At 52.3% G+C, this 27,763-nt stretch overlaps 2 protein-coding genes across 5 annotated transcripts in view; both read left to right on the top strand.

Annotated features, from left to right (window-relative positions):
* Positions 1–16,435, top strand: part of IFRD1 (interferon related developmental regulator 1) — a 17,589-nt gene extending 1,154 nt beyond the window's left edge. For 2 of the 3 annotated variants that reach the window (XM_014448622.2, XM_023747452.1), the window contains 11 exons: positions 3,734–3,838; positions 3,980–4,064; positions 5,137–5,261; positions 6,795–6,952; positions 8,028–8,078; positions 8,156–8,334; positions 8,421–8,529; positions 11,370–11,504; positions 13,273–13,401; positions 13,774–13,869; positions 15,770–16,435. In XM_014448622.2, coding sequence (XP_014304108.1) covers positions 3,790–3,838; positions 3,980–4,064; positions 5,137–5,261; positions 6,795–6,952; positions 8,028–8,078; positions 8,156–8,334; positions 8,421–8,529; positions 11,370–11,504; positions 13,273–13,401; positions 13,774–13,869; positions 15,770–15,856 — 1,203 coding nt within the window. In that variant the 5' untranslated portion in view covers positions 3,734–3,789 and the 3' untranslated portion in view covers positions 15,857–16,435. Of the gene's footprint in view, positions 1–514; positions 1,675–3,733; positions 3,839–3,979; positions 4,065–5,136; positions 5,262–6,794; positions 6,953–8,027; positions 8,079–8,155; positions 8,335–8,420; positions 8,530–11,369; positions 11,505–13,272; positions 13,402–13,773; positions 13,870–15,769 lie in introns of those variants that run through there. The other variant, XM_006106679.3, reaches the window with a different exon arrangement.
* A 1,155-nt stretch (positions 16,436–17,590) lies between these two features.
* LSMEM1 (leucine rich single-pass membrane protein 1) lies at positions 17,591–24,045 on the top strand. Of its 2 annotated transcripts, none has more exons than XM_006106677.3 (4): positions 17,591–17,927; positions 21,954–22,091; positions 23,038–23,166; positions 23,489–24,045. In XM_006106677.3, exons 1-4 carry the CDS (start codon positions 17,840–17,842, stop codon positions 23,617–23,619), a joined length of 486 nt encoding a protein of 161 aa, XP_006106739.1. In that variant the 5' UTR covers positions 17,591–17,839; the 3' UTR covers positions 23,620–24,045. The 2 variants fall into 2 exon arrangements, with proteins under 2 accessions (XP_006106739.1, XP_006106740.1); XM_006106678.2 differs by lacking the exon at positions 17,591–17,927 and adding an exon at positions 17,947–18,208.
* The last annotated feature ends 3,718 nt before the right edge of the window (positions 24,046–27,763 follow it).

The following is a 27,763-nucleotide window of genomic DNA, read 5'->3' as shown; positions in this document are numbered from 1 at the left end:
CCTGGCAGGGCTAGCGAACTACGACTCCCAGCGTGCTTTCGGGGGACCGCGCCTCGCGCGATTTGGAGCTGGCGTGCGCTCCGAACTCTTGGGCACTGGCGGTGGGGGCCGGGAGGGGGGGGGGCAATGGGTCCTTGGGCCCGAGAGCGGGCTGGGGTCGGGGTGACTGGGCGCTGATCGAGGGGGGGAAGTGTCCTCAGAGGCCGGTGCCTGCTCAGCGCGCCCACTCCCCGGGGTGGGGCAGAGCCGGGGGTGCGCCCCTGCTGTCACGGGTCGCCTTTGGCCGCCTGCGCCGACGTGGACCTGCTGGGAATGCCAAACGTCTGCCGGGTCTGGACGGGCCCTTGGGTCACGCGGCCCGGCCTCGGGCGCTGGAGCCGGGGTGACGCAGAGGCGCCCATGTGCCTCCCCTCCCGCTCCCTTCTCCCGCCTCCCGCGTGCGCACCTGGCCAGGCGGGGGCGGGGGCGCGGGCGCCTGGGGGTGGGGGTGGGGGTGGGGGTGGGGGTGGGTGGGGGGTCACTGTCCCAGCCCGGGTTTGCCCCGACCCCGAAGTGCCACCTGCAGAAACCTCCCCCTCCCCCACCGCGCCGCACCGCGACCGGGGGAGGGACCTGCCCGCCCCGGGGCAGAGCCACGTTCTCCTTTGTCCTGGAGGTTCTCCGCTCCGAGCCCCGAGGGGAGGTGCGGGGAGCTCAGGTTGCACTTGGCCGAAAGTTTAGTTTCCTGTGTGTCCCCGCCGCACAGCGGGCAGCTTTTCCGGGATGGGTAGCTGCCTAACTGGACTTTTGATTCTCTGCGGCCAGTTACACAGTTAAAACAAAAGGGCTTCAAGCAGAAAGCCCCTCCTCGACCCCACACTAAGCGCACAGCTCACTGGGCAAGCCGTCTCGTTTGGTTCTTGTTTGAAGGCTTGAAGTTAAGTATCGGAATACCCTCAGTCTATCGCATGGGAGAGGCTTGTGGTCCTTAGAAATTTGTCAACATAGTTGCCACTCTGGTCCTCAGAATGATCCTTTTCATCAGTGCGTTTTCTTGTTGGGGATGATTGGAACCGGCTTTGAAAGGTTTTCCCGGAGGTTTCTAGCAGGAAAGCTGGTGATCGTGGGCTGGACATTGAATAGTTGACACTCGGAAGGGGTTACTATGAATGCATTTCCCCCTTTTCTTTCTCTCGCTCTTCATTTGGTTTGGATGCTCTTGATGTTCCTCGAGTTCATTCTTGATCACCAAAGTGTAAGATACATGACGAGTTGGTGGCATCTGGTTGCTCCCTGTGAACAGGATCCCTCTGAACCTTTTGTGGTTCAGCTTTTCCTCTGAAGGAAACATTTTCCTTCCGTCCTGAAGGTCCTTATTTTATTTAAGTTTGCCTTTTGTTGATGGCCCAAATCATGGGGAAGCGGCCAGCTGAAGCCATTGGGATCCGGTGGGGTTGTTGCTAATGGCCTGGAATCATCACCAACCCTGTATTCCCGTCTGGGGCTTCCGGTGGGACCTCCTTCCTTCCTGGCACCTAATGGGATGGCCAGTCTTCCTGCTGCTGCCTTTTCGATGACTCTCCGTGGAAAGGGTGCTTACACAGCACAGTGAGCTGGGAAGGACTGGTTAGTCTGTAAGACTGCTTGCTTTGAATATCTGCGACTTGACACGGCCTCTGGAGAGGGGGTTGTGAGGTGAGATTGGCTTTTTAAAAATTTTAATTTGGTTCCATGTTAATGTACTTCTTATTTAGTAAATAAATGAATAAATAATAGTTAGTAGACGAGATGGGAAATTGTCAGACACTTGTACTTACAAACCACTTACTTGATTGGTCTTTTTAAATGGCATCTAGAAGAAATGGGGTTCATTTGAGATCTTTACATGTACAATCAAGATAAGATAACCAACTTCTGCCCGGCCAATGTTGCTCGGTGGTTGAGTGTCAACCTATGAACCAGGAGGTCACAGTTCATTTCACGCCAGGGCACATGCCCAGGTTGCAGGCTCAATCCCAAATAAGGGCGGTACAGGAAGCAGCCGATCAATGATTCTCTGTCATCATTATCTCTCCCTCTCCCTTCCTCTCTGAGATCAATGGATTTTCCAAAGTTAGTGGAGGGCTGTAGGAAGGTAATAAAATTGATCTATTATGCAGGTGTGCATACTTGTGATAGCACTTACTTTGAAGAGAGCATTTTTAGGGGAAAACAACACCTTGTTAGTGAGTAAGCTCCCTAAGAAGGAAGGCCCTTGCGTCTATAGTTGCACCTCATTAATGGCACTTAGGGTCACAAGGTGGGTGAGTCTGACTTAGATATTAGGCATTCATATAGGGTTCTTTTCCTTGATTTTTAAAAAAATCTCTGTTCCCTTTAAGTCGTGGGAAACTTAGAGACAGGAGCTCTGTAAATCCTGCCTAGGAATAGTCTTCTTGACAGATAAGAAATAGGCTGAATATGAAAATTGTAAATTGGTGAATAAATGTTAGTAAAAGTTAAGCAGATGACTCGGCTGTTGCCATGACTTCACATCCTGGAAACAAATGAAGATCCAGAAATAGAGAGTGATGTCATAGGTCTTTGTTTATTTGTTTATTCTTGCCCTAAGCACTCTGATTAAGAAGTTTTGAGGTCTTGGCTGCATTGCTTATTTCTTATGGCTTACTGTTTTGATTGGCAGTTTATTCCCTTTAGGGTAGCAAGCACATTGGAAGGCTACTTCCTCTGATGATAGAAAAATCTGCTAAGTTCTCTGTTTTGATTTTTACAAAAAGGACAACACCATTAAAAATAAACAACCCAACAACAAGCGACTTACATGTAGAGGATTTCTTTAAAACTTACCTTAGGGTAGTCAGTGTCACATGTTTTTTGGCAATCTGATAAGGAAACGGGCTCGAGGCCACTTTGGGGCAGAATTTGGGGGTTATTTGAGCTCCTTGCTCAATGTAATTCATGACTGGGCAATCCTGTTATTAATATGAAATTCCTACAAAACACAATGACTAGGAATATGGATTTATTACTTAGGTTAATGAAGTTGACAGATTCTAGTTTAAAAAAGGAGATTTTATTTTTTAGTAACAGCACTGATCTTTTTAAACCGTTGCTTATGTTAGAACCTTTCTTTTACAGGTAATTTATCTAACAGGCTATATCAGATACCAAAACTTCCATTTTAAGCCTTTTTTCCCCATCTCAGTTCAGAGGGAAAAAAGGCTTAAAATGGAAGTTTTGGTATTTGATATATCATCTATAAAACTTAACATCTATAAAACTACCATCCTGTAACTCCTTAAATTCCTTCACTTAGGACATGTGTATCCAAAAAAACCCATTCACCAGTTATTGTTTCCCAAGTCATACTTGTTGGAAAATATGTTTGTCTTGGTCTTATGATGACCTATGATATCATAGTTTATTTCTGGATCTATTTTCATTGTCTTCCTGATTTGAGGTTGTGGTTAGGAAGTAGTTTTTTCATCTGTCATCTGGAGCTGCTGGTCAGATGATTGATGTATTTCTGAAGTTGATGGATATTGTAAATTGTTCATGCTCAGAAGTACATATTAGGTGAATTGACTCATTTTAGAAATATTTGTGTGTTCTTTTATAACATAATCATGTTTTCTTAAATAAGTTTTGGGTTTTTATGACTGGATTCCCCTTAAGTAACTACTAAGATTCTCAAGTTAAATATTTGCATCGATGGCTGCAAAGTTTCTTACCTCCACCTTTGTTGACTTCCCAGGTGGCCAGCATCGAAATATTCAACCGTTCAGTGACGAGGATGCATCGATTGAAACCATGAGCCACTGCAGTGGTTACAGCGATCCTTCCAGTTTTGCTGAAGACGGTATGCCTTTTCCATTCCGTTGGCAGTTCAGGCCGATGCTTTTGGTGGGGGGTTCTTGTGCCCAAGGTGTGTTAGCACTGTCCCCAGCTGCTCTCCTGCCACTTGACTGACAGCGGCTGCCTGGTCCCTGTTGTTCCCTAGGACCAGAAGTCCTGGATGAGGAAGGGACGCAAGAGGACTTGGAGTACAAGCTGAAGGGCTTCATTGACCTGACCCTGGATAAGAGGTAGAGCGCACTGAGACTCCCGGTGGGCTGTCCGTCAGCACCCTCTGTGCCCGTGGGCAGGCCTCTGACTTAACACTGTGGTCTGTGTGATTCTAAGCTTGATTGGATGTCTAAATGATTCTTGTTTCTTTGGACTTTGGATGTGGGTAGAAACGTGCCTTAGAATTTAGATTGACTCCGATTAGTGTTTGTTCTAGCACAGCGGTTCTCAACCTGTGGGTCGTGACCCCTTTGGGAGTCGAACGACCCTTTCACAGGGGTCGCCTAAGACCATCGGAAAACACATCTATAATGACATATTGTTTTTGTGATTAATCACTATGCTTTAATTACGTTCAATTTGTAACAATGAAAATACATCCTGCATATCAGATATTTACATGATGATTCATAACAGTAGCAAAATTACAGCTATGAAGTAGCAACGAAAGTAATTTTATGGTTGGGGGTCACCACAACATGAGGAACTGTATTAAAGGGTCGCGGCATTAGGAGGGTTGAGAACCACTGTTCTAGCATAATGCCCGTCACTGTGTCTGACTGCAGCCTGACTTTGGGTGTGTTGAATTAAGAGTTAATGTTCTAGAAAGGACAGCTGGACTTTTCCTGTAAGCCTCTTGGTCACAGTTTTGTTAGGGTCATGAAAAATATGAAGCTAGTCATTTTCCTACTTCCCAGTGGCTCTAGAACTCGCTTAAAACCAACGGAATTAAAAGCCCAGGGGATGGGACAGGAACTCGAGGCTTTTGTAGTGTTAAGTAAGATGTGCGTTTACTTTAAATGTGGAGGGTATTCATGGAATATGTAATACAGCAGAGCATGTCCTGCCCATTGAAATTATAAAATACCATGTGGTCATTTAAAGTTGTGGTTTTAAACTATAAACAGGAAAATGCTGTGATCTAGAGCAGCTTAGAATCTTTTGTGTAATAAGGTGAGTGTAGATGAAAAGTATGTTATTAAAAAATGTTTAGAGCTGATGACAATTAGATTTTTTAAATCTATAAACAAAAAATGCAGGAGGGGAGACAAGCTCAGTTTGACAGTCACTGACGGCACTTGTTCCCAACAGCGCCAAGACCAGGCAGGCGGCCCTCGAGGGCCTGCGGAGCGCCCTGGCTTCCAAGCTGCTCTCCGAGTTCCTCCTGGAAAGAAGGATGACTCTGACCGACAGCATCGAGCGCTGCCTGAAGAAAGGTACTGTCCTGGCGTCGGAGCGCCGGCCGGGCTCCCTCTCTGCCGTGCCCCGTCACGGCCCTGGAGACGGCCTGCCCTGCAGCTCCCGTTGTCAGGAACGCACGCTGTTCAGCTCGAAGCCAGACTCCCTAGAAGCTCCGTGTTGTCTGCGGTAACAGCCTGGAGCTCGGATGCTGGGGTTGTCGTCCTGTCGTATCAGACCAGGGGTGCTGTTGTCATGGGGAGCAGAAAGGCTGGGAACAGGGTCAGATGTCAGCTAAAGCTAGCGTTAAAAAAGCCATTTTTTATTTTCCTAAAATTGAAAAAGGACCCTAATTTTCTAGCTTATTTCCCTTGTACTTATTTAAAACAGCCGTGCCTGTGGCTGATGTCATTTTCAGGTTACCCCTTGGGATATTTGAGTTCTAGGACTTTATAGTAGAGATTCTAGAATTCATATTGTCATAATCATGGGACCTTTAAGAATAAAGAAAGACCTTAAAGAGTAAGTCTGGCATTACCAGACTTTTCAATTTTAGGAACCACCAAAATTGACAAGATTTGGGGCTGCCACCTTACTCATTTTGCCAAGTGAAAACGTTATGAAGATCATTACCTTTCATTATTATGACTTGATTAACAAAATATTTCCAGCACAAACCATGTGGGAAGCACACGTGCTCCTCTGAATTGAATGAGATGCGCTCCGTTCCTTATTCTCACTGCCTCGGGGGGAGCTGGGTCCTGCTGGGGTTGGAGCGCTTTGCCTAACTCACTCATGCAGCATAGAGGAGGCCCGGGCGGAGACTGTCGAAGCTCATGGAACTTTGTTAGAGCTGTCCTTATAGAGCCAACTGTTTCGGATGCTACAATGGCTTTGTTAAAGGTGTTTCCATGGAAACTGTCTCCTATGAGGTAGCTGGGCTAGGTGACCTTTAGCAATTCCATTCCAACCTGCATATTTTACCCATTTTCAGTTTATCAGGTGATAACCTAAGTTCAAAATATGCCCAGATCCTTCTGTGTATCCAGTTCTCAAAAGAATTAATTTACATCTACCTTTATAGAATGTATTTCTGTGGTTGAAAGAGCTTTGGTTTTCATCCCACTGGGGCCCCTGCGAGTTTCCTTGGCCCCGTGGGCTGGTGCACCTGCCATGCTCGGGAGAGGAAGTCGGGGCTGGTGCCCTCGCCTGGGGGTGCAGGGAGGGTTGGGAAGGTCACCCGGCTGGAGGGTCCTTATTGTCTGAACTGTGACAGCACTCCCGCAGGTCGGCGTCCCCCTGCAGGTCACAGGAAGGGTCTGTTGCCCTCAGAAGAGGGATGAGGTGGCGATCGTGGCTGAGCAGTGGGTCTAGGATTCGAGCAGAGTCTGTGTCCAGAGCTGAGCTCTGGCTTCACACTGGGTTACCACTCGTGTCAGAGCCCGTCTGTGATGGAGCACGACCTGAGTGCTACGGGTCCCATCCACGGCGGGATGGATTGGGAAGTCGCTGCCTTCATACGTTGGTCCTTGGAAGCACTCATCGCAGTTGTCTCCTGGCTTCCCCCGCAGGGAAGAGCGACGAGCAGCGCGCAGCCGCAGCCCTGGCGTCTGTCCTTTGCGTTCAGCTGGGCCCCGGGATCGAAAGTGAAGAGGTTTTGAAGACCCTGGGACCGATCCTGAAGAAAATCATTTGCGACGGAACAGCTAGCATCCAGGCGAGGCAAACAGTGAGTCTGAGGGATTTGCACGTGTTGGTTGGTTTGGGCGACACCTGGGTGTGAGCGAGACCTGGGAGACCAGCCCTCGTGACCCTGGGACAGCAGGAGGGAGTCCAGTGACAGCCCAGAGGAAAGGGGGGAAGGAGTCTCACTGCCTGGAGGGGCTTCCCTTCCTCCAACAAAAGGCAGTTACAGGGCTCCCAGCCTCTTTTCAGCATGTTCCGAAATAAGAAAAATCTGAGTTAATGAAATGCTTCTTTAGGGGAAAAGTTGGAGGATGATTACTTAAGTTTCATGAGATTTCTGCTGCTGGTTGCTTATTTTTTTGAAAGTTGATTTATTTTTTAGAAGTTTTCATAGTAAACTCTACATTAAAACAAATGCATATAAATGATTTTAAAAACCTATAGCAAACTTAATGATTTAAAGGTTTTTAATAGAGGTAGTGGATGTGGTGATGAAAGGGGAAAGTTGCAGTGATGCCCGGGGGCCATGACAGAGGGATGCAGGCAACTCTCGGAGCTAGAAAAGCCAGGAAACAGGTTCTCCCCTAGCGCCTCCAGAAGGAGCGCAGCCCTGCCCACACCTTGATTTTAGAAAATCCAATTTCAGACTGCGGCCTTCCAGATCTATAAGAGAATAAATTTGTGTTGCTTCAAGCCACTAAATTTGTTACGGCAGCTATAGAAAACATACAGGTAGCTTTAAAAAATAACAATAAATTAAAGGTTTTTAATAGGGAAAGTAGTTTTCTTTATCCCAAATGCCAAGCCTCGTGTGTCTTTGATTGGAATTGAAGTTTGCAAAGATCCGATAGGGAACGAAAGCGGTGACTCGAGTTCCTGACGTCAGAGTTCGGTAGCAGGGCTTGAGCCAAACCCAGCCCTTCCCTTAGTCTTGTCCTGCCGTCTCCTGTCTGACACTGTGTTGGGCCCTGATGTGGGCGTGCAGTTGAGAAAATGTTCACGTTGAATTATAACAGCAGGAAGATGTAGAATTAATACAAAATGGCAGACATTAATGTCTGTATATGTATGTGTGTGTGTGTATATATTTATTTATTATTATTATTTTTTTTTTTTAGTGTGCCACGTGCTTTGGCGTTTGCTGTTTCGTTGCCACGGACGACATCACTGTGAGTAGAGAGCCTTTGGCTGCAGCTCCCTTCCCGTTTCTCATTTGGGAGGCTCACCGGCTCTGTTCTCGCGCTAGGAGCTGTACGCGGCCCTGGACTGCCTGGAGAGCCTCTTCTCCAAGGCCGGCCTCAAGGAGAAGGACGCCCTGGTCCTCGGCAGCGGCCCCAGCAGCGGGCTCCCCGTCAGCGCGCTCCTGGCGTGGGCGCTGCTGCTCACCATCTGCCCCGCCAGCGAGCTGAAGAAGAGGCTGGAGACGTACGTGTCATTGGCCTCAGGTTTCATAAGCGCGTTTATCGACGACATCGTTTATGTTCACAGTGTGACGACTGCCTGTTTTCTAGGCATTTCCATAAGCTCCCGAGCCTCCTGTCTTCGGACGACGTGAACATGAGGATCGCGGCCGGGGAGACCTTGGCGCTGCTGTTGGAACTGGCCCGGGGCATGGAGAGCGTGAGTACCGGCGAGCACCCTCCTGGGCCAGTGGGGGGACCGGAGCCCGGCCCCAGGGAGCCCTGGTGGCCCATCGCCTGCGTCTCGGCAGCGGCCATGTGATGCTTGCAACCCGGAAACCAGAGGGTGGGCAGGGCAGCTTCGGGAGGGAGTCCCTTGCACCCCACTGTGCGGTCTGCTGCCGGAGGCTCGGGTGCTCCTACGTGGGGAGCACGCGTCTGCACTCGGGGCTGCGGGCACATCGAGGTGCTGCAGGCATGACGCTTCATCATGGGTGTTAGACAAATGGTGGGTGATCTGTTAAGTCAGCACAGGTTTGGGATCAGGTGGGTTCAGTCACTGCTGTTTGACTAACGGTGCAAACAGACCTGGCCCTTTAGACGGGCCCCCCATCGTCTCATGGGTGTCACCACCACGGTCGGCTCCGGGTGGCGGGGGGTGGGATCTGACAGGCGCCCACCGTCCTGAAGTGTCCCGGTTCCGCACTCAGAGTCCTGTGCCTTGGACACCCCGTCTCAGGCTGACGGGGCAGTTGGCCACCCTGCTCCTGACCTCAGTGTCAATCTTGGGTTACTTACTTACTAGGTCTTTAATTTAAGGAGAAAGACTGTTTCCAGAATGAAACGTGCGGTTGAGTTACTAACAGTGAGTAACCCACTGAGACTCGCACTGCTCTGGGCCCTCGTCCTGCACATCCCGTCGGCCTGGGTTAAAGATGTTTAGACTGGAAGCTTATGTCTGGGAAGTGCCCTTCCTGCCCCGCCTCCTCTTTCTGAAGGAGAGCAGGTGGGAGGGAGGAGGAGGGGTTGTGCTGTCAGTGGCTCAGGATTCTCCGTGAGAAACGACTCGGTTGAGTGATCAGGCTGCTGTTGCCCAGCAAGTGAACGGCTCCCTAACCGCAGGCCCAGCCACCGCCATCGCGTCTAACCTTGGTTCCTCTCTGCCAGACAAGCTCACCTCTTCCCTCTCCAACTGCTTCTTAGAGTGAACGAACCACGAATGCAGTTACACACGTTGAGTTGGTTTGTGGAACTCTGCACATCCTAGGTCCCTGCCTAGTGAACGTGCGAGAGCCTGAGGGTTTCATCGGGCCCAAGCCCTTGTCCGGGACACAAGTGCACCGGCTTCTGCAATAGAACCGAGCGTTTCGTTTGTTCCTTTGATGAGGAAGTGAATAAGCGTTTTGAAAGGAGTGAGTGGTGGAGGTGGGGGTTGGAGGGTGTCCGTGAACTGACTAGGAGCCGGTGAAGAGTGTTGATATTCATGAAGGGCCTCTCCGCAAGCGTGTGGCGCTGAGTCACCCGGAGCCGGCTGTGGACGGGGATGAAACGGGCCCCCGCAGTGCTGACCGCCTGGGAGCCGAGAGACTGGCCTCCGGGGGGTGCGAGTGCTGAGACCCCCTGCTGGGTCCCTGGTTCTTAGGACAAACTAAGGGATGCGTAGCTTTCTTACTTGCAGCTTTATTCTTCCACATGTATTTAAAATCTTTCATACATTCTCTTTTTTTGACAATACTATAAAAAAACACGTAGTTGGTGACATACGCAGGAAACTGCTGGTGCCTGAATGTACTTACTCCAGCAACCAAGACTGTTGCCGTCTTGTTAAGATGGAGTCGGATTTATTGGGATTTAAAACAGATCAATATAACTTTGATCTGCTTTACTACCTCATCCGCTTTGGTAATTGCTTTTCTAGATACGAGTCTTAATGGGTGTTGTCTCCAGCTAACTCAGACATAGGAGGCTGAATTGGAACATTTGAAGAAAACATTTGTTAGAACAGTGGATGATATTCAATCTCTAAAATATCGACAATAAGAAAATATGTGCTTGCAAGTTAGAATGCCTATTATTTTAGTTTCAACCTCATTTCCCAGCAGTGTAATATTCTTTTTTATTCCAGATATTAAAAGAAATCACATTTGTACTTTCGAGATTAAACAATTATATACACAGTTTGAAGAATGCCCAAAAGAGCTGCTCGTTTGAATAGGATGTTAAATGATTATTGCCGCGCGTTAGGAAATGCTAACCAGGCGTTCATAGCAGAACTGGGGTCGCGCACCTTCTCTTCCCGAAGTGTCTGCTCTCGTTTGGGTCAACTAGATAACTTCCGCTCATCTCTTAGTTTTTAACGTGGTTGTAAGATAGAACTAGGGGATAAGAACACGCGGGCGGCAGAGGAGGAGAGATGGGGATGCGTGTGATAGGATCAACAGTAAAAACCACCACCCGGAATAAAGAGCTTCATGGGAGGGCAGCCACTGGCACTGTCGCAGGGCGCCCCCGTCGGCTCTGGAGCAGCACCTCGTGGTCGTGTTGGGGCTCCCGCCCAGTGGGATTGAAACGCCTTCTTCCCTTCGCGGGTGGTCGCCTGGGTGCGTGTGGGTAGACGCTTCGTGCCTGTTGGAAACATGCCAGTGCGTCATACACCAGGTGCTTTAAAAGGCTCCCGGGCTGCTTAGCTTGGGATGGATCTCTGGACGCCTGGGAATGTGGGGACGAGAAAGGACAGGGTGAACGGATGTGCGTGCGCCTGACTCCGCCGGCCCTGAGCCCCAGCTCCGTCTGAGGCAGCAGGAGCAGCCTTTCCGGTGCGCCTGGCTGTGCTTGGGAGGGGATTTTAGTTGATGAGTGGGATCTGCCATCTTGTGGCCAGGATTTCTGGGTAAATCCTGCATGAGAATGAGTGTTTCTGTGTGCCCGTAGCAGCAAAGCAGCGCGAGGTTTGTGTTTTGGGCAGCACTGCTGGGCGTCTGCCACGTGGGCTGCCGGCTCCGGAGGACGCGGGGGCAGGCGGGGAGGAACCAGTCGCACTCACCCAGTGTGTCCCCGCAGGACTTCCTTTACGAGGACATGGAGTCTCTGACCGAGATGCTGAGGGCCCTGGCGACCGACGGCAATAAGCACCGGGCCAAAGTGGACAAGCGGAAGCAGCGGTCGGTGTTCAGGGACGTGCTGCGGGCCGTGGAGGTGAGCCGGGTGCCGGCAGAGTTCCGGCCAGAGGGGCGGTGGGTCACTGAACCTCACCTGTGACCAAAACAATTCTCTCATTTCGATACTGAGTGGGTTTTCAACAACAGAAATGAAGACTTCTGTTTTTCTTTCTTTTTAAAAATATATTTTCATTGATTTCAGAGAGGAAGGGAGAGAGAGAGAAACATCAATGATGAGAGAGAATCATGGATCGACTGCCCCCCACTAGGGGTCGAGCACACCACCTGGGCATGCGCTGTGACCGGGAATCAAACCTTGACCCCCTGGTTCATAGTTTGGTGCTCAACCCCTAAGCAACACTGGCCAGGCAAGACTTCTACTTTTTCAACAAAGAAAAATTTAATCTGATGTGTAAGGCATTCTTTATTAAGTTTAAGCAGTTAAACATTTTAGTAGTGATAGGAATTACTTCACTGGGGTGTACTTGGCCGTGACGTAAGCAGTGGTACTCAGCACAGACGCACTTAGGGTGGTGCTTCTGTGTGAAGGGTGACTTACCGCCTGCCCCTCAGGAGCTTGAAGGCCCTAAAAGCTGAAATAACAAAGTCCAGCGTTTTAACAAGACCTTAAAGCCGTTGTCTGATGCTCCGGGCCCTGCTCTGGCCTCTGCCGTCTGCCTGGCAGGCACGTGGCTCTGGAAAGTTCGGGGTTGGAATGGCTGGGGCAGGTGCGCTGTCGGCAAAAGGCCGTCTTAGCATGGACCACAGTCCAATGACGTGTGTGTGCGTGTGCCCGTGTGTGTGTGTGCAGATAAAAGTACGTCTTGGCTATGCAGGTGGTTCTTTACTAAGTGCATCGCCAGAGCCATTCAGCCGACCTCCTGTGAGACTAGAATGGGAGCTGGCACAGGTGCTCGGGTCCACTCGGGCCCGTGTGGCGGTTCCTGGCTCATGCAGCAGCCGGGCTGCTTTCCTCGCTGTAGCCTGTGCTCTAGCAGTAAAACCTCGGCTGCAAGTGCCATAGAGCTCCTCGAGGACGGGGGTGGGAGGTCCGGCCGGGGGGCCCTCCAAGGCCCGTGAAACCACTGGGCCTGGCCCTGCCGAGGCCACCGCAGGCGGGACTGGCAAGTCAGTAAATCCAGGCGCTTGTCCAGCAGCACACGTTCATGTGGAGTGAATTATGGGAAGTGAATGGTGTGATAAGTACCCACGGGGCCCCTGGCAGAAAGGAGGTTCCCCACCCCGACCCTAGGATCTACACTTGGGGTTAATGAAACTTCCTCTGGGTTTTATCTCTAAAACAAGGCTCACTTGAGCAGACATCCAGCTGAGGACTCATCTTGTTCTCATCAGGGTGGTGGTAGCCCTGAGTATCAAGACTACTCCCGTATCTGAGTATGTAGCCACAGAGCAGCCACAGGCTCCGGATGTGGGAAGAGTGTGTATCCCTCAATATCTGTAACTCTAGAAACCAGATGCCCTGCAGTTTCTGCCAGTACAGATACTTGACTTTTCTTCAGGTTGGTTGAGTGGCGTTGAAATTGAAAACGTGCACAACAGTGTGGCTGCCGTTACAGGTCACCCACACTGAGCGGTGCCTGCAGGTCTGCCACCCAGAGAAACCCTGCCTCAGGGGGGGCAGGGGGGCGGGCAGTGCTTCTGCGTCCGCACACCACACCTTCACGGATCTCGGGGTGTGTGTGTGTGTGTGTGTGTGTGTGTGTGTGTGTGTTGGGAACTGTGTTGGTGTGGGGTCTCTTCAGCCTTTTATTTCCTTTTACAATTTTGGTTTTCCTGTCGGCCAGGATCGGGATTTTCCAACAGAAACGGTTAAGTTTGGTCCTGAGCGCATGTACATGGACTGCTGGGTCAAGAAGCACACCTACGACACGTTCAAGGAGGTCCTGGGCTCCGGCCTGCAGTACCACCTGCAGGTGAGCGGCGGCTTCTGCTTGCCCTTCAGTTGGGGAGCTTGGGAGGTGGCTGCTAATGGCTATGCGGGGAGTGAGTGTGCGGAATGCTCTCGCCACGTACAGACGTGACACAGAGCGGGACACGGAGGGGGACATGCCAGGACAGGGAACGTGTCCCGTGGCTCCGTCTGTGTCCCCGGAGAGCACCGAGATCTTTGTGGAAACGGGGGGGCGTAGCTCCAGGTTCAAGGCCTTGGGAGCAGGGTCTCCTAGTGAGAGGGCCGTCGTGACCCAGTGCACAGCTACCCCTCGCACACCTGCCCCGTCAGACCCGCTCTCTGTAGCAGAACAGCTGAGCTCACCCGAGCCTGTCGCCCTTTTCCTTCACCAAAGGCGAACGAATTCCTTCGCCACGTGTTTGAACTGGGGCCCCCGGTGATGCTCGATGCTGCCACGCTGAAGACGATGAAGATCTCCCGCTTCGAAAGGGTAGGTGTTATTCCCTGCTCACGGCCTCAGAGCTGCCCCCGCACGGCGCTGTGCGCTGTTCTGCAGGGGACGGGCTTGGCGGGGCCTGGGCAGTTCTCCCTGGTGCAGACCAGGCTCCGGAAGCGGACGCTGAACCGCGTGGAGAGTGCGGGGCTCAGACACAGACTTCTCGCCCATATCCTGTTATCCTAGCGGAGGCGTTATTTTCATTTTGTTCTCTTTTCTGTGAAGTTTTTTAATTAAAGGATAAATATTAACACAATGCTTCTTTGGTGCCAGATCACTGAGCAAGTACCAGGCTCATTTTACGATGAGGAAGCTAAAGAGCCCATGAACTAGCAATTCATTCCTCCTGCTAACAGTCCAGAATTCCCGAGTACATTCTTCCTTTTCCCTGGGGTAAATTCCCGTTACGTAACAGACTATTGGAAAGTGGGTAATCCAGTGGCATTGGTGTATTCAGTGTTGCCCAGCCACACCCCTGCCCAGTCCCAGAACATTTCATCTCCTCAAAAGGAGAACCATGAAGCCTTCACACACACACACACCCCCAGTGCTGGAGTGCTCCATGGCTTCCTGCCGGCTCTCCTCACAGCAGCCCGTTGCACAGGTTCATCACAGGTGTGGCAGGGCCCCTGCCTCAGCCCTCCGTCCCCATGTGTGACACGCGTGTGTGCTGCAGCAGCTGATGGACATGGGGCTGTGCCCACTTGTCCCGTTGTCCCTGTGTAGCTGCTGTGGACATTGTGTAGGTTTGTTGGAGCACCTGTTCTCAGTGCGTTCAGGTCTATGCTTAGGCGTGGGAGTGCTGGGCCATATGGTAATTCTATGTTTAACTTTTTAAGAAATGGCCCTGCTTTTCTATAGCAGCTGCCCCTTTTGCATTCTCACGGCAATATATGAGGTCTATCCCTGCTCCCTGACCAGCACTGTGATTCTCTCTCTCTTTTTTAAAATAATGTAACCCTTGGTGACATTTTTAAATACTTTTTTAAAATACATTTTTATTGATTTCAGAGAGGAAGGGAGAGGGAGAGAGAGAGATAGAAACATCAAAGATGAGAGCCAATCATTGACCGGCTGCCTCCTGCACACCCCACACTGGGGATCAAGCCTGCAACCCAGACTTGTGTCCATGACCACCTGGTTCATAGATTGACGCTCAAACACTGAGCCACAGCAGCCGTGCTCTCTCTCTCTCTCTCTCTCAAGTAAGCTATCCTACTCCCACTCCCTTTTTCTCTGAAATCAGTGAAAATATATAAATAAATAAGCCATCCTAATAGGTGTGACATGCTTAATTGTATATTTTTTTAGAATTTTAAATCATTTTTTATGACCACATCTTTGGTGGTTGGGTTTTTAATAAATACTGATATTTCCACATACTTTTTCCTTTCGCATTATTTTTGGAGCAAGTCCTTGTGTGGGAGCCCAGGGCTGGGCATGGCTCTGACCCCATTGCCAGTTACCTTCTAGTTCCTCTACCATTTGGAGTGGCATCCAGCCGGGCAGAGCACAGAGCTGCCACACTCCACAGCAGGGGTTTCATGTGTAAAGAACTTGTCAGTCTACTTGGTACTAAAATGGAACTTCGTCATATGTTTTGTGATTGACGGCATGGTTGGAATTTTTTTCCACGTTCATGATTCGACTTTTCCTTGATCAGATTCAGTGTTGGTGCACTTTTTTTCCTTTTTACTCTTTTCACTGGAATTTTCCTAATATAGATAGCCACTATTATATGTGTTGATTTCCCCCTTGTTCTTTTTGTATGTGTGTGTTTTATAAACATAAAATACTTATAGGGTCAAATTAGTTCATTTCTCTCTTATTTTTTAATATTTTGTAAGCCTTTCTAAGCCTGTGGGTCACGCGTGTTTTCCTGTCTCCATTCCAGCATTTATATAATTCCGCAGCCTTCAAAGCCCGAACAAAAGCTCGGAGCAAATGTCGCGACAAGAGAGCAGACGTGGGAGAGTTCTAGATTCACACGCGAAGACCACTTCCTGGTCCCCGGTTCCTTCTTTTGTAATTTCTCATGTATTTAAACTCTGTAGACAGTTTTTATCGTGGGTCAACATAGATAGCTTTTGTAGCAGGGGTTCGATTACTTATAATTTAATGTATAGATTGCAACTGTGAGTTCTGATTATGGACTTTTCTCTGTAAATATCAGTAAACCATGAAGAAGGTGTTTGTGATGTTTGGTCATTTTTGTCTATTTATGAGGAAGCAAAAATAGGGTATTTCATAAGAAAACTATTAGCCAAGATGAACTCTACATACTGTGGTGTGTCAGACATTGATTTAATGATACAGATATTACAAGGCATTTCAGATCTTAGACAAATGAGTTCTGGAGACAATTTTGGCAGCTAGTTTTTTCTGGAAAAGCTGCTGTGTTTTTAACTGTAAGTGGAAGCTGATGCTTTTGCCTGATCACTGGGACCCACGAAGGGAAGTCGGCCCAGCTGTGGGGCCAGCACCTGTGACCGTGACACTAACTGCGCCTGTTGTGAGGCTCCGCGCTCTCCATTCCCAAATAAAGGTCTTTTCACACTAATGTGCTTCTTCTCTATTCGAGGAAACATTGTTTATGGAACTGAGGTGCATGCAGAGGGCAAAATGACGAGGTGGGAAGGGGAGGGGGGGAGGAGGGAAACGTGAAAACCGGTGGAAATCCCTCGGATTCGGCTCCTGACTGAGGACTGGCTGCGTGGCTGCTGGGGTGGTTCTTCGCGTCGGAAGGAGTGAGCTTCATGGAAGGAGTGAGCGTGCTATGTGCACTGGGCTGTACATGAAACTGCCGGAGTGACCTTGCATAGTGGCACCTGCCCTTGGATCTCTTGCTTTGAACTCAGTTCTCCAGATGTCTGACCAGTCACAGCCTATGAAGCTCACCCTCTCCCCTGGTGGAGCCCCGAATAGGGCTGAGGAACTGCTTGGTCTCCATCTCCTCCCGAGGCGGGGTAATGCCTCTGGTTGGGGGCGGGTGGTCAGGTCCTGGATCGAGCAAACAGACAGTGGCTCCATAGACCACCTCTTCAAAGGACAAGGGCTTGAGGCAGAGCAGGTCGCTTGGAGATTGGTGTTAAAACAGCACAATAGTTAAGCGTTTTCACTTGTTAAGAAATCGAACATCACTTTTTCATATAAAGTGTGCTTTTGAATTGATCCTACGTATAGATGACACTTAAGGAAATGCCATCCTGCTCTGGCCGGTGTGGCTCAATGGAAAGAGCATTGGCCTTCCGACAAGGGTCCCAGGTTTGATTCCAGTCAAGGGCACATGCCCAGGTTGCAGGCTCGATCCCAGTAGGGGGCGTGCAGGAGGCAGCCGATCAATGATTCTTTCTCATTGAAGTTTCTCTCCCTCTTCCTCTCTGAAATCAATAAAAATATTTTTTTAAAAAAAGAAAGAAAACACCATTCCTTTACCCTGAAGGTAGAGGGGGGTCCAAACTGAATGTAGATGCACCAGAAATTTTGTGACGCAAACGTTCCTGATGTGTGTTCCAGGGACGTCCTGTGTCTGTCTGCGCCCAGCAATGGGAGGTCGGACTCTAAAACCTGCTATCCTGTTACCTCCCAGCCCTTACCCCTGCTGGGCAGGTAGGCTTTGGGCTTGTTGATCTCTCACTGCGGCTCCTCCCGTGTCCAGCAGGGGGCAGAGCTGCTTGACTGTGTGTGTGTGTGTGTGAGAGAGAGAGAGAGAGAGAGAGAGAAAGAGAGAGAGAGAGCGAGCTCAGAGCTCAGCCTTTGCAAAGGACGGTGGTGAGACAAGTGCTTCCATTGCCTGCCCTGGTGGGTGTGCGGCCACACTCCTCCCCTCGCCGCCGCGGTAGCTCCCAGCAGCGCCCGCAGTCCTCCTGCCACCACTAGTTCCAATGTCACCTTGGCCTGCCCCCTGCACTGCTGGGCAGAGGCCTGTGCTAGCCCGGCCGTGGCGGCAGCCTGCTCAGCTCGGATGTTTGTCTCGGGGAGCGCGCCGGCCGCCCTGCTGGAGACGGGCCGGCCCCCAGGGTCACAGCGGCCAAATAAGGACATCAACTTCAGTAAGAGCCTCTCAGTGCGCGCCCCGTGCTGCTCTCTCTCCAGCTTGGGTTCGGCGGCTCAGTTACTAACCCTGGGGCACCGGAGGGAGTCGGGCCTGGAGCCGCCTGCTGCTCGGGTCACCACCCAATGCCGGGCAGCGGCTCCGGCGGGCGTGCGGCCTGGCAGGGCCCGCGCGGGGGGAGGCCGCGGGAGGACTCGCATTTCCAGACAGATTCCTTGTCGTCGCCTCTGAGTAGCTGGGACTTTCTTTCCTGCTGACCTAGCAGTGAGAGCTGTGTTTGTAAGTAATGTGCATGCGATGACACTACTGAGAGGGAAGGTGGCTTCTTGCTGCGGTGCCTGTGGCTGCATGTGCTCTGTGCTTCCAGCTTCGGAGAGAAATGACCGAGACTGAATGTGACCAGGCAGAGGCTCTGAAACAGAACCACAGGAGGAGTCAGTGACTCCCTCCCTGAGCTCCCTGTTGGCTCCGCATCCAGCCGGCACAGCCATTCCGACATCGGGCAACAGCGTGAGCGAGTTACTTGCGGGCTTTGATGCCAAGGGCCTGTGGGAAAATATAGACGACAGCAAACCCATTTTTCCTCGACAACTAGCTTTGCCACAGTCTTCCTTTGTGGGCAGTCAAAGCATTCCCACGTGACAGACTCAACTGTCAGCTGTTAGCGTGACCAAAAGCGGAGGGAACCACTTACAGGTGTCAGCCCAAGGACTGGAGGGGGTTCCGTGCCCCCGGGAGGAGGGAGGAGGGCCCGCTGGGGATGCAGAATTTAGTGGCTGCTTCCCCTGCCCTCCGGTCCTTCCCAGATGCGCTCGTGTGGAGAAGCAAAGCGAGCAGGAGCCGGGGTCGGACAGCTGCGGGCCGTGTTAGGGCACGTGACCCTGTGTCTGTGTATTGGCGAGTCCCACCCAGGATCTTGGCGGCCACACACACACCCAACACAGCTTTTTCTGCTGATTCTTTTTTTTTTTTTACTCAATGTTTAATTTTTTTTCTTGTTTAAAGTATTACAAATAGTAGTACATATGTCTCCTTTTTTTCCCCATTGACCTACCCCCAGCCTCCCCTACTCCCCAGTGCATGCCCTTACCCCACCCGACCCCCAGTGTCTTGTGTCCATTGGTTATGCTTATATACATGCATATAAGTCCTTCGATTGATCTCTTACCCTCCGACACACACTCCCCAGACTTCCCGCTGTAATTTGACAGTCTGTTCCACGCTTCTCTGCCTCTGTATCTATCTTTTTGTTCATTAGGTTATAATGTTCTTTATTTTCCATAAATGAGTGAGATATGTGGTATTTTTCTTTCACTGCCTGGCTTATTTCACTTAGCATAATGCTCTCCAGTTCCATCCATGCTGCTGCATCTCTGCTGATTCTTGATTTGCCATTCGCTCGCTGCAGTTCATGTAGAAATGCCTGGAGACAGCGTCTTTCCACACGGCGACCCTTCCCCTCGGAGCACGTAGGGCTCGCTCTGTGCCTGTCCCCGCGCTGTGGGGGTTGGTGTGGTTCTGGGTCACCCTTTGAGTCTGTAGCCAGGCCAGGAATGTGGAGATTTTACGAGCTGCTCTGGTCTGCAGGCGGTTTTTGTGGTCACGGTTTTCTAGCTGGTCCTCTGCTTTGCAAACGCCCGATGAAGCCCGTCTGAGATGTAAGCACAGTAATTACATCCCTGGGGGAGGAGCTCGGGGTCCAGGATATGAAGTCAGATCCCAACGCGAAGCAAATGCATCTCCCTGAGTCACACGCCTAAAATAGGAGCCGAGTGTGGAGTGATGATCCTCGATGTGACTCACACAAACTCTACTCCTCACCAAACACCAGCCTTTGGGACAATAAAGTATAAAGAGGCAATAAAGTCTAAAACATTCCTAGAGGCATGGTTTAGAGACCTGTGACCATGACATCAGTCAGGACTGGGTTTCATCTGTAAAAGGGTAACAGTGGACGGCTCTGAGCCCCTTTGTTCTATATGATGTTCCTTTCACTTTTGTAAAGAGCAGAGGTATTTTAAATATGTTTTTATTGGTTTTCAGAGAGAAGAAGGGAGAGGGAGAGAGAGATAAAAACACCAATAATGAGAGAGACTCATCGGTGGGCTGCCTCCTGCACGCCCCCTACTGGGAATCGAGCCCGCAACTCGAGCACGTGCCCTGACCAGGAACTGAACCGTGACCTCCTGGTTCATCGGTCAACCTCAACCACTGAGCCACACCAGCCGGGTGCCTTCTTTTCACATAATTAATTCAAAGGCCACAAGGCCTCTGTCTACCAGAGAGCATCTTAAAATAGACCTTTAGTCCGTTCGGGCTTTCAGTGCTGCGTGAAGTCTTGCTGTCTTCAGGGAATATTACCTGTGGCGTGTCCCTCCACCTGAAAAGGCCGTGTGATGTCCGTGGCCTCCGTCTGAGGAAGCTCGGGGACACCTCAGAGGCCCTGGATCGCTTCCCAGGCCGCAGGGTTCCTCTCTGAGGTCTCGGCTTCTCAGGTTTGTCCCGAGGACCACCGCCACCTCCAGTGGCTGCAGAACCGTCACAGCAGCCAGGATCCGGGAGCAGCCCAGTGCCCGTCTGCAGATGAAAACGCTGCGGACATTCACACAGCGAAGCAGCACTCAGCTGCAAAGGGAAGGAAGTCTCACCCTTTGCGACAGCACGAGGGGCCTGGAGAGCATTATGCCAAGTGAAATAATAAGCCAGTCAGAGAAAGACAAGTACCACGTGATCGCACTCATAGGTGGAAGCTAATGAACAAAATGAACCAACAAGCCAAACAGAGACAGACTTAGAGAGAGAGAGAGCAGGCTGACAGCTGGGGGGGGGGGGGGGAGGCAGGGGGAGGGATTGAACAGAAAAGGAAAGGAAAAACTCACGGACATGGACAACAGTGTGGTGACTGCTGGGGGGCGGGGGGCAGGGGAGGTGCAGGAAGGTATAGGGAGATAAGCGGTGATGGAGGGAGACTTGACTGGGGTGGCGAACACGCAAGCCAGTGCCCAGGTGACGTGCTGTGGAATTGAGCACCTGACCCTGTATAACTGTGTTAGCCGGTGTCACCCCAATACATTCAATAAGAAGGAAAAAAGGAGCACGTTTTAGGTGGAGACTCAGATGCTGTCTTGAGGGAGAACATGAACATGACGCCCGTGTGGAAACCTCTGTGATTAGAAAGGTTTACAGTCCTTTTCTCCTCTTAGGATGAGCTAGCTGCCTTTGCTCTTCCCCGATGTTTAGACATAATCTTTGTACACAAAGGATTTGAGTCATCTCACCACAATGTGAACAGTGTGATGAAAGGGAAATATTTTATAATCAACTAAAGGCCCAGTGCATGGAGCGATGATCTCGAACAAAGGGGCCTCAGAGCCACCAATTGTTACCCTTGCGCTTCCTGCAGCCTCTCACAATCCGGGACCCCTTGGGGGATGTCGACCTGCCAGTTTCGCCCGATCCCCCGCAGGCCAGGCCAAGGGACCCCCACCGGGCCTCTGGTGGGCATATAAGATCTTTGGTTAATCTCTTCCTGCCCTCCCCGCTTCCTCCTTCCCTCTGAGATTCATCCGTCTGTCCCATGTTTCCATGCCTGTGCATTGAGCGTCTGCCCCCTGGTGGTCAGTGCACATCCTAGCTACTGGTCGAATGGTTGAATGGTCAAATGGTCGCTTAGGCTTTTATATAGAGAGATTACAAAATAAAAGGGTGGGGCAGGAAAAATACAGGCAGGACGGGGAAACCGGAGGAGGAGGAGAGGGCGTGCAGATACGCAGGGTGTAGGAGTCACTCGCTGCACAGCCCTGCAGCCTCCTGGTGGGCAAAGGACAGTACAAAGGTGTCCCCAAAGGAAACGTTTTCCCTGGACAAGCACGGCTTCCCCGGACCTGCCGCTGGAAATACTATGTGTGTGTGTGTGTGGGGGGGGGGGGGTTCTGCCGGCTTGTCTGCTGCCCGCGGGCTGCCACTCTCCAGCCACGCGCTAGACCAGCCTCCAGCTCTCGGCTGATGCGGTGCTTCCTTCCAGGGACCATGCACCGCACCCCCCGGGACTCGGGCTCCCGCAGCATCCCCATCCCCGAGGACAGGAAGCTGTATGTCGTGGACTCCATCAACGACCTGCACAGACTCAACTTCTGCCCCGAGGGGTCCCAGCATCTGCTCAGTACGTGTGCCCTCTGGCCCAAGGGCTCCCAGCTCTGCGGCCCCTGAGAACAGCAGCTGCTCGCCTGGGCTGGGGGGATGGGAGGGAGGGTGGGAGGCCTCAAATGCTTGCTTCAGAGATGCACTGACTACTGGGCTACACTTGCTTTTGCCCTGAAAGCCCGTGGCGGGCGGTGGGCTTTCGTGGCTTCTGAGTGAGCGCTCTTGTCTGAGAAGCCCCTGCTGGGCCAGGAGGCGACCACGGGCAGGTCCCCGGGGCGCCCCCTTCCCCAGACACCTCTCCCTTCATGGTGAACGGCTGAGAAAATGTTCCACACGTCCATCTAGTTTTTAAAAGCAGTAAAACTTTGTTGGGCAAAAAGGTCAACGTCATTTTCTCCTGACAAATGACGAATGGCCCCATTAAAGGGCTAGAATGAAAGGCGGGGGAGAGAAAGCAAAGCAAAGCAATCTGCCGACCACCGAGGGCGTGTCTCATCCCCGTGCATCGTAAGGCCCCTGCAGGTGAGCTGGGCCTCACCTGGTCCCGCGTGCCTGCCGACCCCCCACAGGCCTTGTTGCCGCATGGCTTTTGCCTCATGTGGACTCTAAACTCTAAACTCGAAACTCTCACCGCGCCAATTTACCGCTGCTCCAGGCTCCTCCAGATCTCACTTTTCTCTACTGTAAAGCATTCAGAGTTCTCACCTGTCCTAACCGCAGCCAGTCCCGGGAAAAGGAGGTGCTGCTGCTTTGATTAGGAAGCAAGGCTGTTGGGGTGACCCAGGAGGGACGGACGGAAGCCAAACCCATCTCTGCTTAACTGGCTCAAGTGGTGACCGCAGCCGGGGCCCAGTGACTGTCCGGCTACACCTCCGCAGAGTGATTAGGTCCCCGATGGTGGGATGCCAGTCCCGCTGACCGGTGAGGGGGGGGGGGGCCTCTGTGACGGTGTTGTTCTGTGTTAGCGCCGGAGGAGAAGACCCTGGAGGCCAGCACTCGCTCGGGCGATGGGCGCTCCCGGCTGCTCTTCCTGGGGCTGGTCCTCGCGCTGATGGTCAGCCTGGTGCTGGTCGCCTTGGTGACCTTCCTCATCAGTAAGTACTCCCCCCACTTCACTGCTGGGGCGCCTACTCGCACTTACTTCGTAGCTGGTGGTTTAATTGGCTCTTCCACAAAATACCACGTGCGGGCGCGCACGTACAGTGCGATTGAAACTTCGTGGCCCATGCGCAGAAGTCGGTATTTTGTGGAGGAGCCGGTATTTTGTGGAAGAGCCACACACAAGGGGCCAAAGAGCCGCATGTGGCTCGCGAGCCGTGGTTTGCCGACCACTGGCCTAGAGGGCTGATCAGGGCTCAGCCGAGCACCAACGCGGGGCCCTGACTCCCATGTAACATTCTGTTTTCCATCTTGAAGTTCAGACCGGAAGCAAGATGGACAACGTGTCGAGGAGACTGGCGGCTGAGGGGAGGGACATAGAGGAGCTCAAGAAACTCAACCGCATGATCGTCAAGCGACTCAACCAACTGGAGTCGGCCCAGAACTAGAGACGATCTTCCCAGCGCAGCTGCCGACCCCGGGCTTCCGCTCGGCGGGGCCTGTGCGGGGCCAGAAGCCGAGCCCAGCGCCCCTGCCGCCAGCCCACTCCCCGGGCAGAGAGCCCGCCCTGGGCCAGCCCTGCCGCCGGGATGGGAACCACCGCAGGGCAAGGGGCCTGGGACCAGCAGCCACGGGACTCATTTCACGGCCCAGTCCTTCCGCTTTAAAGGGGCGAGGGGGTGGCTGGCATGAAGGACAACCCTGTGCCGATTCTCTTACCAAGGTGCTTCGTCACCAGAGCGAGGCCACAGTCCCAGGAAGGTCCCGGTGCCTCCCACCTCTTTGTAAGCTCCCACGATGAGGGAGGGCATTCCTGTCCCAGGGAACTGGGTGGTGACAGATCATCTTTTTAATAAAAGAGATTCTGCTCAGGGGATGGAACCTGGGCTCTTATTTCCCCCGATGACCGGGAATGGGGATGGGCGGGTGGCCGAGCTGGCTGCCTCCTGGCTAGTAGCCACGTGGGCTGGAGGGGCGGGGTCAAAAGAGAGAACCCAGTGTATTCAGCCAATGTTTGCTGAGCTCTTTCTGCCAACTTTGTTCTCATGTCTATTTTGTCTGGTATAAGCATCGCTACCCCAGCTTTTGGTTTGTTTTCATTTTTATGAAACCTCTTTTTCCGCACTTTGCCTTCTGTACGCGTCTTTGGCTCTGAAGTCAGTCTCTTGTAGTTACCTATTCAGCTACTGTCTGTCCTTTGATTGGAGCACGTAATCCATTCAGTTCCTCCCCGAATGGCCCTGGTGCTGTCCAGCTGCTGCCCCAGTGCTGGAGCTCCGAGGGAGTGAATCTGAGTAAGTCCATGCCTGGGCCCTTTAAGAGGAACTACCTGGGACTCCAGCAGCCTCCATGTCTCTCAGTCATATCCTTGCTGGTTTTTTACAGCCAGAATTTATGGGGAATTTTCTTCCTGGCACTGGAACCCTGGGCTGGGGCGCCTGGGGGTCGGGGGACACCTCCACAGCCAAGATATCCTCCTTATTTTTTTAAAACTATATTTTTACTGATTACAGAGAGAGAGAGAGAGAGAGAGAGAGAGAGAGAAACATCAGTGAGGAGAGAATCATTGATAGGATGCCTCCTGCACGCCCCACACTGGGGATCGAGCCCGCAACCTGGGCATGTGCCCTGACCGGGAATCGAACCGTGACCTCCTGGTCAATAGGTCAATGTTCAACCACTGAGCCATGCCGGCTGGGCTCCCTCTTGATTTTTATCTGCCTCACGTGGGCGTGGGACCAGCCCTTTCAGCGTATCAGTCCCTCCTACCAGTCTCTATGTGGCTTCTTCTTTAAATCCCTATTCAGCTAGAATCCAGGTGGTTCTGAATGAGGGTGGTTCTGTGTCCAGGTGTCATTTTGACCTGGTTGTGGGAAGATGTGAGTCCTGCATTTCCCAACACCGACGGCTTGACCACAGGCTCTCTCCAGCTCCCTTTAAATTCTGAACCATGACTTACAACTCGAGCATGAATCCTCAGGGAAATGGGTGGTGACCAGCTCATCCCCTCCGGATTCTCTTCCTGAATGAGGAGACCTCCTGCCACGGACCCCTTACCGTCTCACGAACAAATGCAGCAGGCGGACAATTGGAAAACGGTTAGCACTTTAACTGTGGCTTCTCACATGCTAAAAACAACCAATTTCCTACACCCTAAAGTGACTGCAAATATTGCCACAAACAGACTAAATGAGAATTCTGTTCTGCACCTCCCCGGCCCCCAGCCTAGCAAACTTCTTTAGGATTGATGAGTTGGCATCCACTTCTGAACTGCTGTACGGTCACTGAGGGGCGCTCAGACTCGAAAGAAACAGTAATGGGACAGAGATGAGGCCCTTGAAGGGGAAATCTAGGACCTGTTTTCAAACTTTCATTCAGTACAGCTGATAGGAAGCCCAGGTGCTTTCCATACGACTTGCGGGCGTGACAAGGAGCCTTTCACAATCACTTCCCTGCTCAGCTTGAGCCTAAAGCTTCACTGGCGCCCGCCCGAGCTTGCTTGCTGTGGCGTCCTCGTGCGGTGCACGCCGTGTGACCTGGCGTCCTCGTGCGGTGCACACCGTGTGACCTGGCGTCCTCGTGTGGTGCACGCCGTGTGACCTGGCGTCCTCGTGTGGTGCACGCCGTGTGACCTGGTGTCCTCGTGTGGTGCACGCCGTGTGACCTGGTGTCCTCGTGTGGTGCACGCCGTGTGACCTGGCGTCCTCGTGTGGTGCACGCCATGTGACTTGGCATCCTTGTGTGGTGCACGCCGTGTGCCGCGCTCCTCCGGGCACCCTCGGGGGCTAGTTCTCGGCTGTGTGTGTGAGTGAAGTCAGCGGGAGGCTCCTGGCGGCCTGCACTGCTCCGATTTGCAGTGAGAGCTGCTCGCTAACAGGGGGGACACCTGGTGCCCACGGTGCTTTCAGGGGAAGGAGGTCAGGTCAGAAGGAGGCCAGAGGCAGGAGCCCACATGCCGCGTGTGATGCCCGAGGGAGAGGAAACGGTTGCTTCAGCCCTAGGACAGCTGGGCTACCCCTGGGGCAAGTGGCTACAGGTTGGAAGGTCACCCAGAAGATAGTGAAGACCATGGGGACAGAGGGCTTGCCCGGGCAGTCGGGCCACCTGCCGTCTGCTCACCCAGGTGCCTTCCCTCCCCTGACCCTCCCCAGCTCCTACTCTCCGGGCCCCTAACCAGGCCTTCCTCCTCCTCCTCCTCCTCCTCCTCCTCCTCCTCCTCCTTCTTCTAATATATTTTTATTGATTTCAGAGCAGAAGGGAGAGGGAGAGAGAGATAGAAACATCAGTGATGAGAATGATGGATCAGCTGCCTCCTGCACGCCCCCCACTGGGGATCGAGCCCACAACCCGGGCATGTGCCCTTGACTGGAATCGAAGCTGGGACCTTTCAGTCCACAGGCTGAGGCTCTATCCACTGAGCCAAACCGCTAGGACAGGAATTGTTAAATGCTGTGTGGACTTTTACCTGCTGCCCTTGCTACTGTTCCGATCCAGGGCGTTCTGAACTGGACGCTCTGAAGCCAAAGGGAACCGCCTCGCGGAGGCTTCCCCAGGGAATGCAGCCCACAAAGGAACCGGCGGCGGCTGTCCAGCCTCCATCGTGGTCCAGGGCACAGCTCTCCAGCTGGGGATCTAGAAAAACTGGCCAGAGCGGCCCAACACCTGGCTTCAGAAAAAGAAACACCAGTGAGGTTGGGACTCTCACAATCGCTGGTTGGATAAAAGGGAATGCTCTGGTCCAGCCAAACCCGGCCACGAGGCTCCCAGGCCTGCGCGCGCTGAGGTGCAATCCTTCCTTTCGCCCCCATACATCCTCTTGGGGGCGGGAATACCTAGCGATGCCGTCTTCCCAGTGGACAGCACCCGTGTCACTACACCTGTTACCTAGTGAGCACCTGTCGCACTTGTGTTTGAATCCATTCACCAGGGAACCGTGATGATGACAGAGGAGTCACACGGGAATGCAGGCCACGGCCCTGCACACACAGCCAGTGGGAAGGGAGGGGCGGGAGGGACTCTCGGGATGAAATTGATAAATTAGGTAGAAAGCTGGTTAAGGTTCCGTCCCCAGCTGAGGGCATTTGCATTTCACAGGACACCAGTCACCTCACCAGTGGGGGGTTAAGACATTTGCATCTCTATTGACAACGAGGCTTGCGGCTTAGTTTCCAGCACAGTTAACTTTTGCCCTTAAAAGGCAGTGAGATGCCCGATTGGTAAACAGTCCCAGTTACTGGAGCCCAAAGACTCGGGGCTTCTCTGCTGGCCCCGACCGTGGGGCAGGCCTCGGGAGTCCCGGTGCCTGTTGCATGGCCACCAGGTGAGTTCTTGCATCGGAGGTTGGAAGGTGTTTGGGACTAGCCTTCGGTGACGTCTGTCTCCATGACCCCATGCCCGCCACTCTGGTCATGGGCGGTCCGTGTCCTCCGTGCCCTGTACCACCCCACCCGGGGTCTGCACTCAGCACCCTGTATCATGGCTTCTCCCTTCTCCAGCGCAGGCTGCGGTACAAGTTCCATAAATGCTCGTTCCCTACACGGCTCTCCAGCGCAGGCTGCGGTACAAGTTCCATAAATGCTCGTTGAGTAACCG

This window comes from Myotis lucifugus, unplaced genomic scaffold, assembly GCF_000147115.1.
Source record: "Myotis lucifugus unplaced genomic scaffold, Myoluc2.0 scaffold_882, whole genome shotgun sequence".
Lineage (NCBI taxonomy): Eukaryota > Metazoa > Chordata > Mammalia > Chiroptera > Vespertilionidae > Myotis > Myotis lucifugus.
This window is presented reverse-complemented; position numbering and strand designations above follow the sequence as displayed.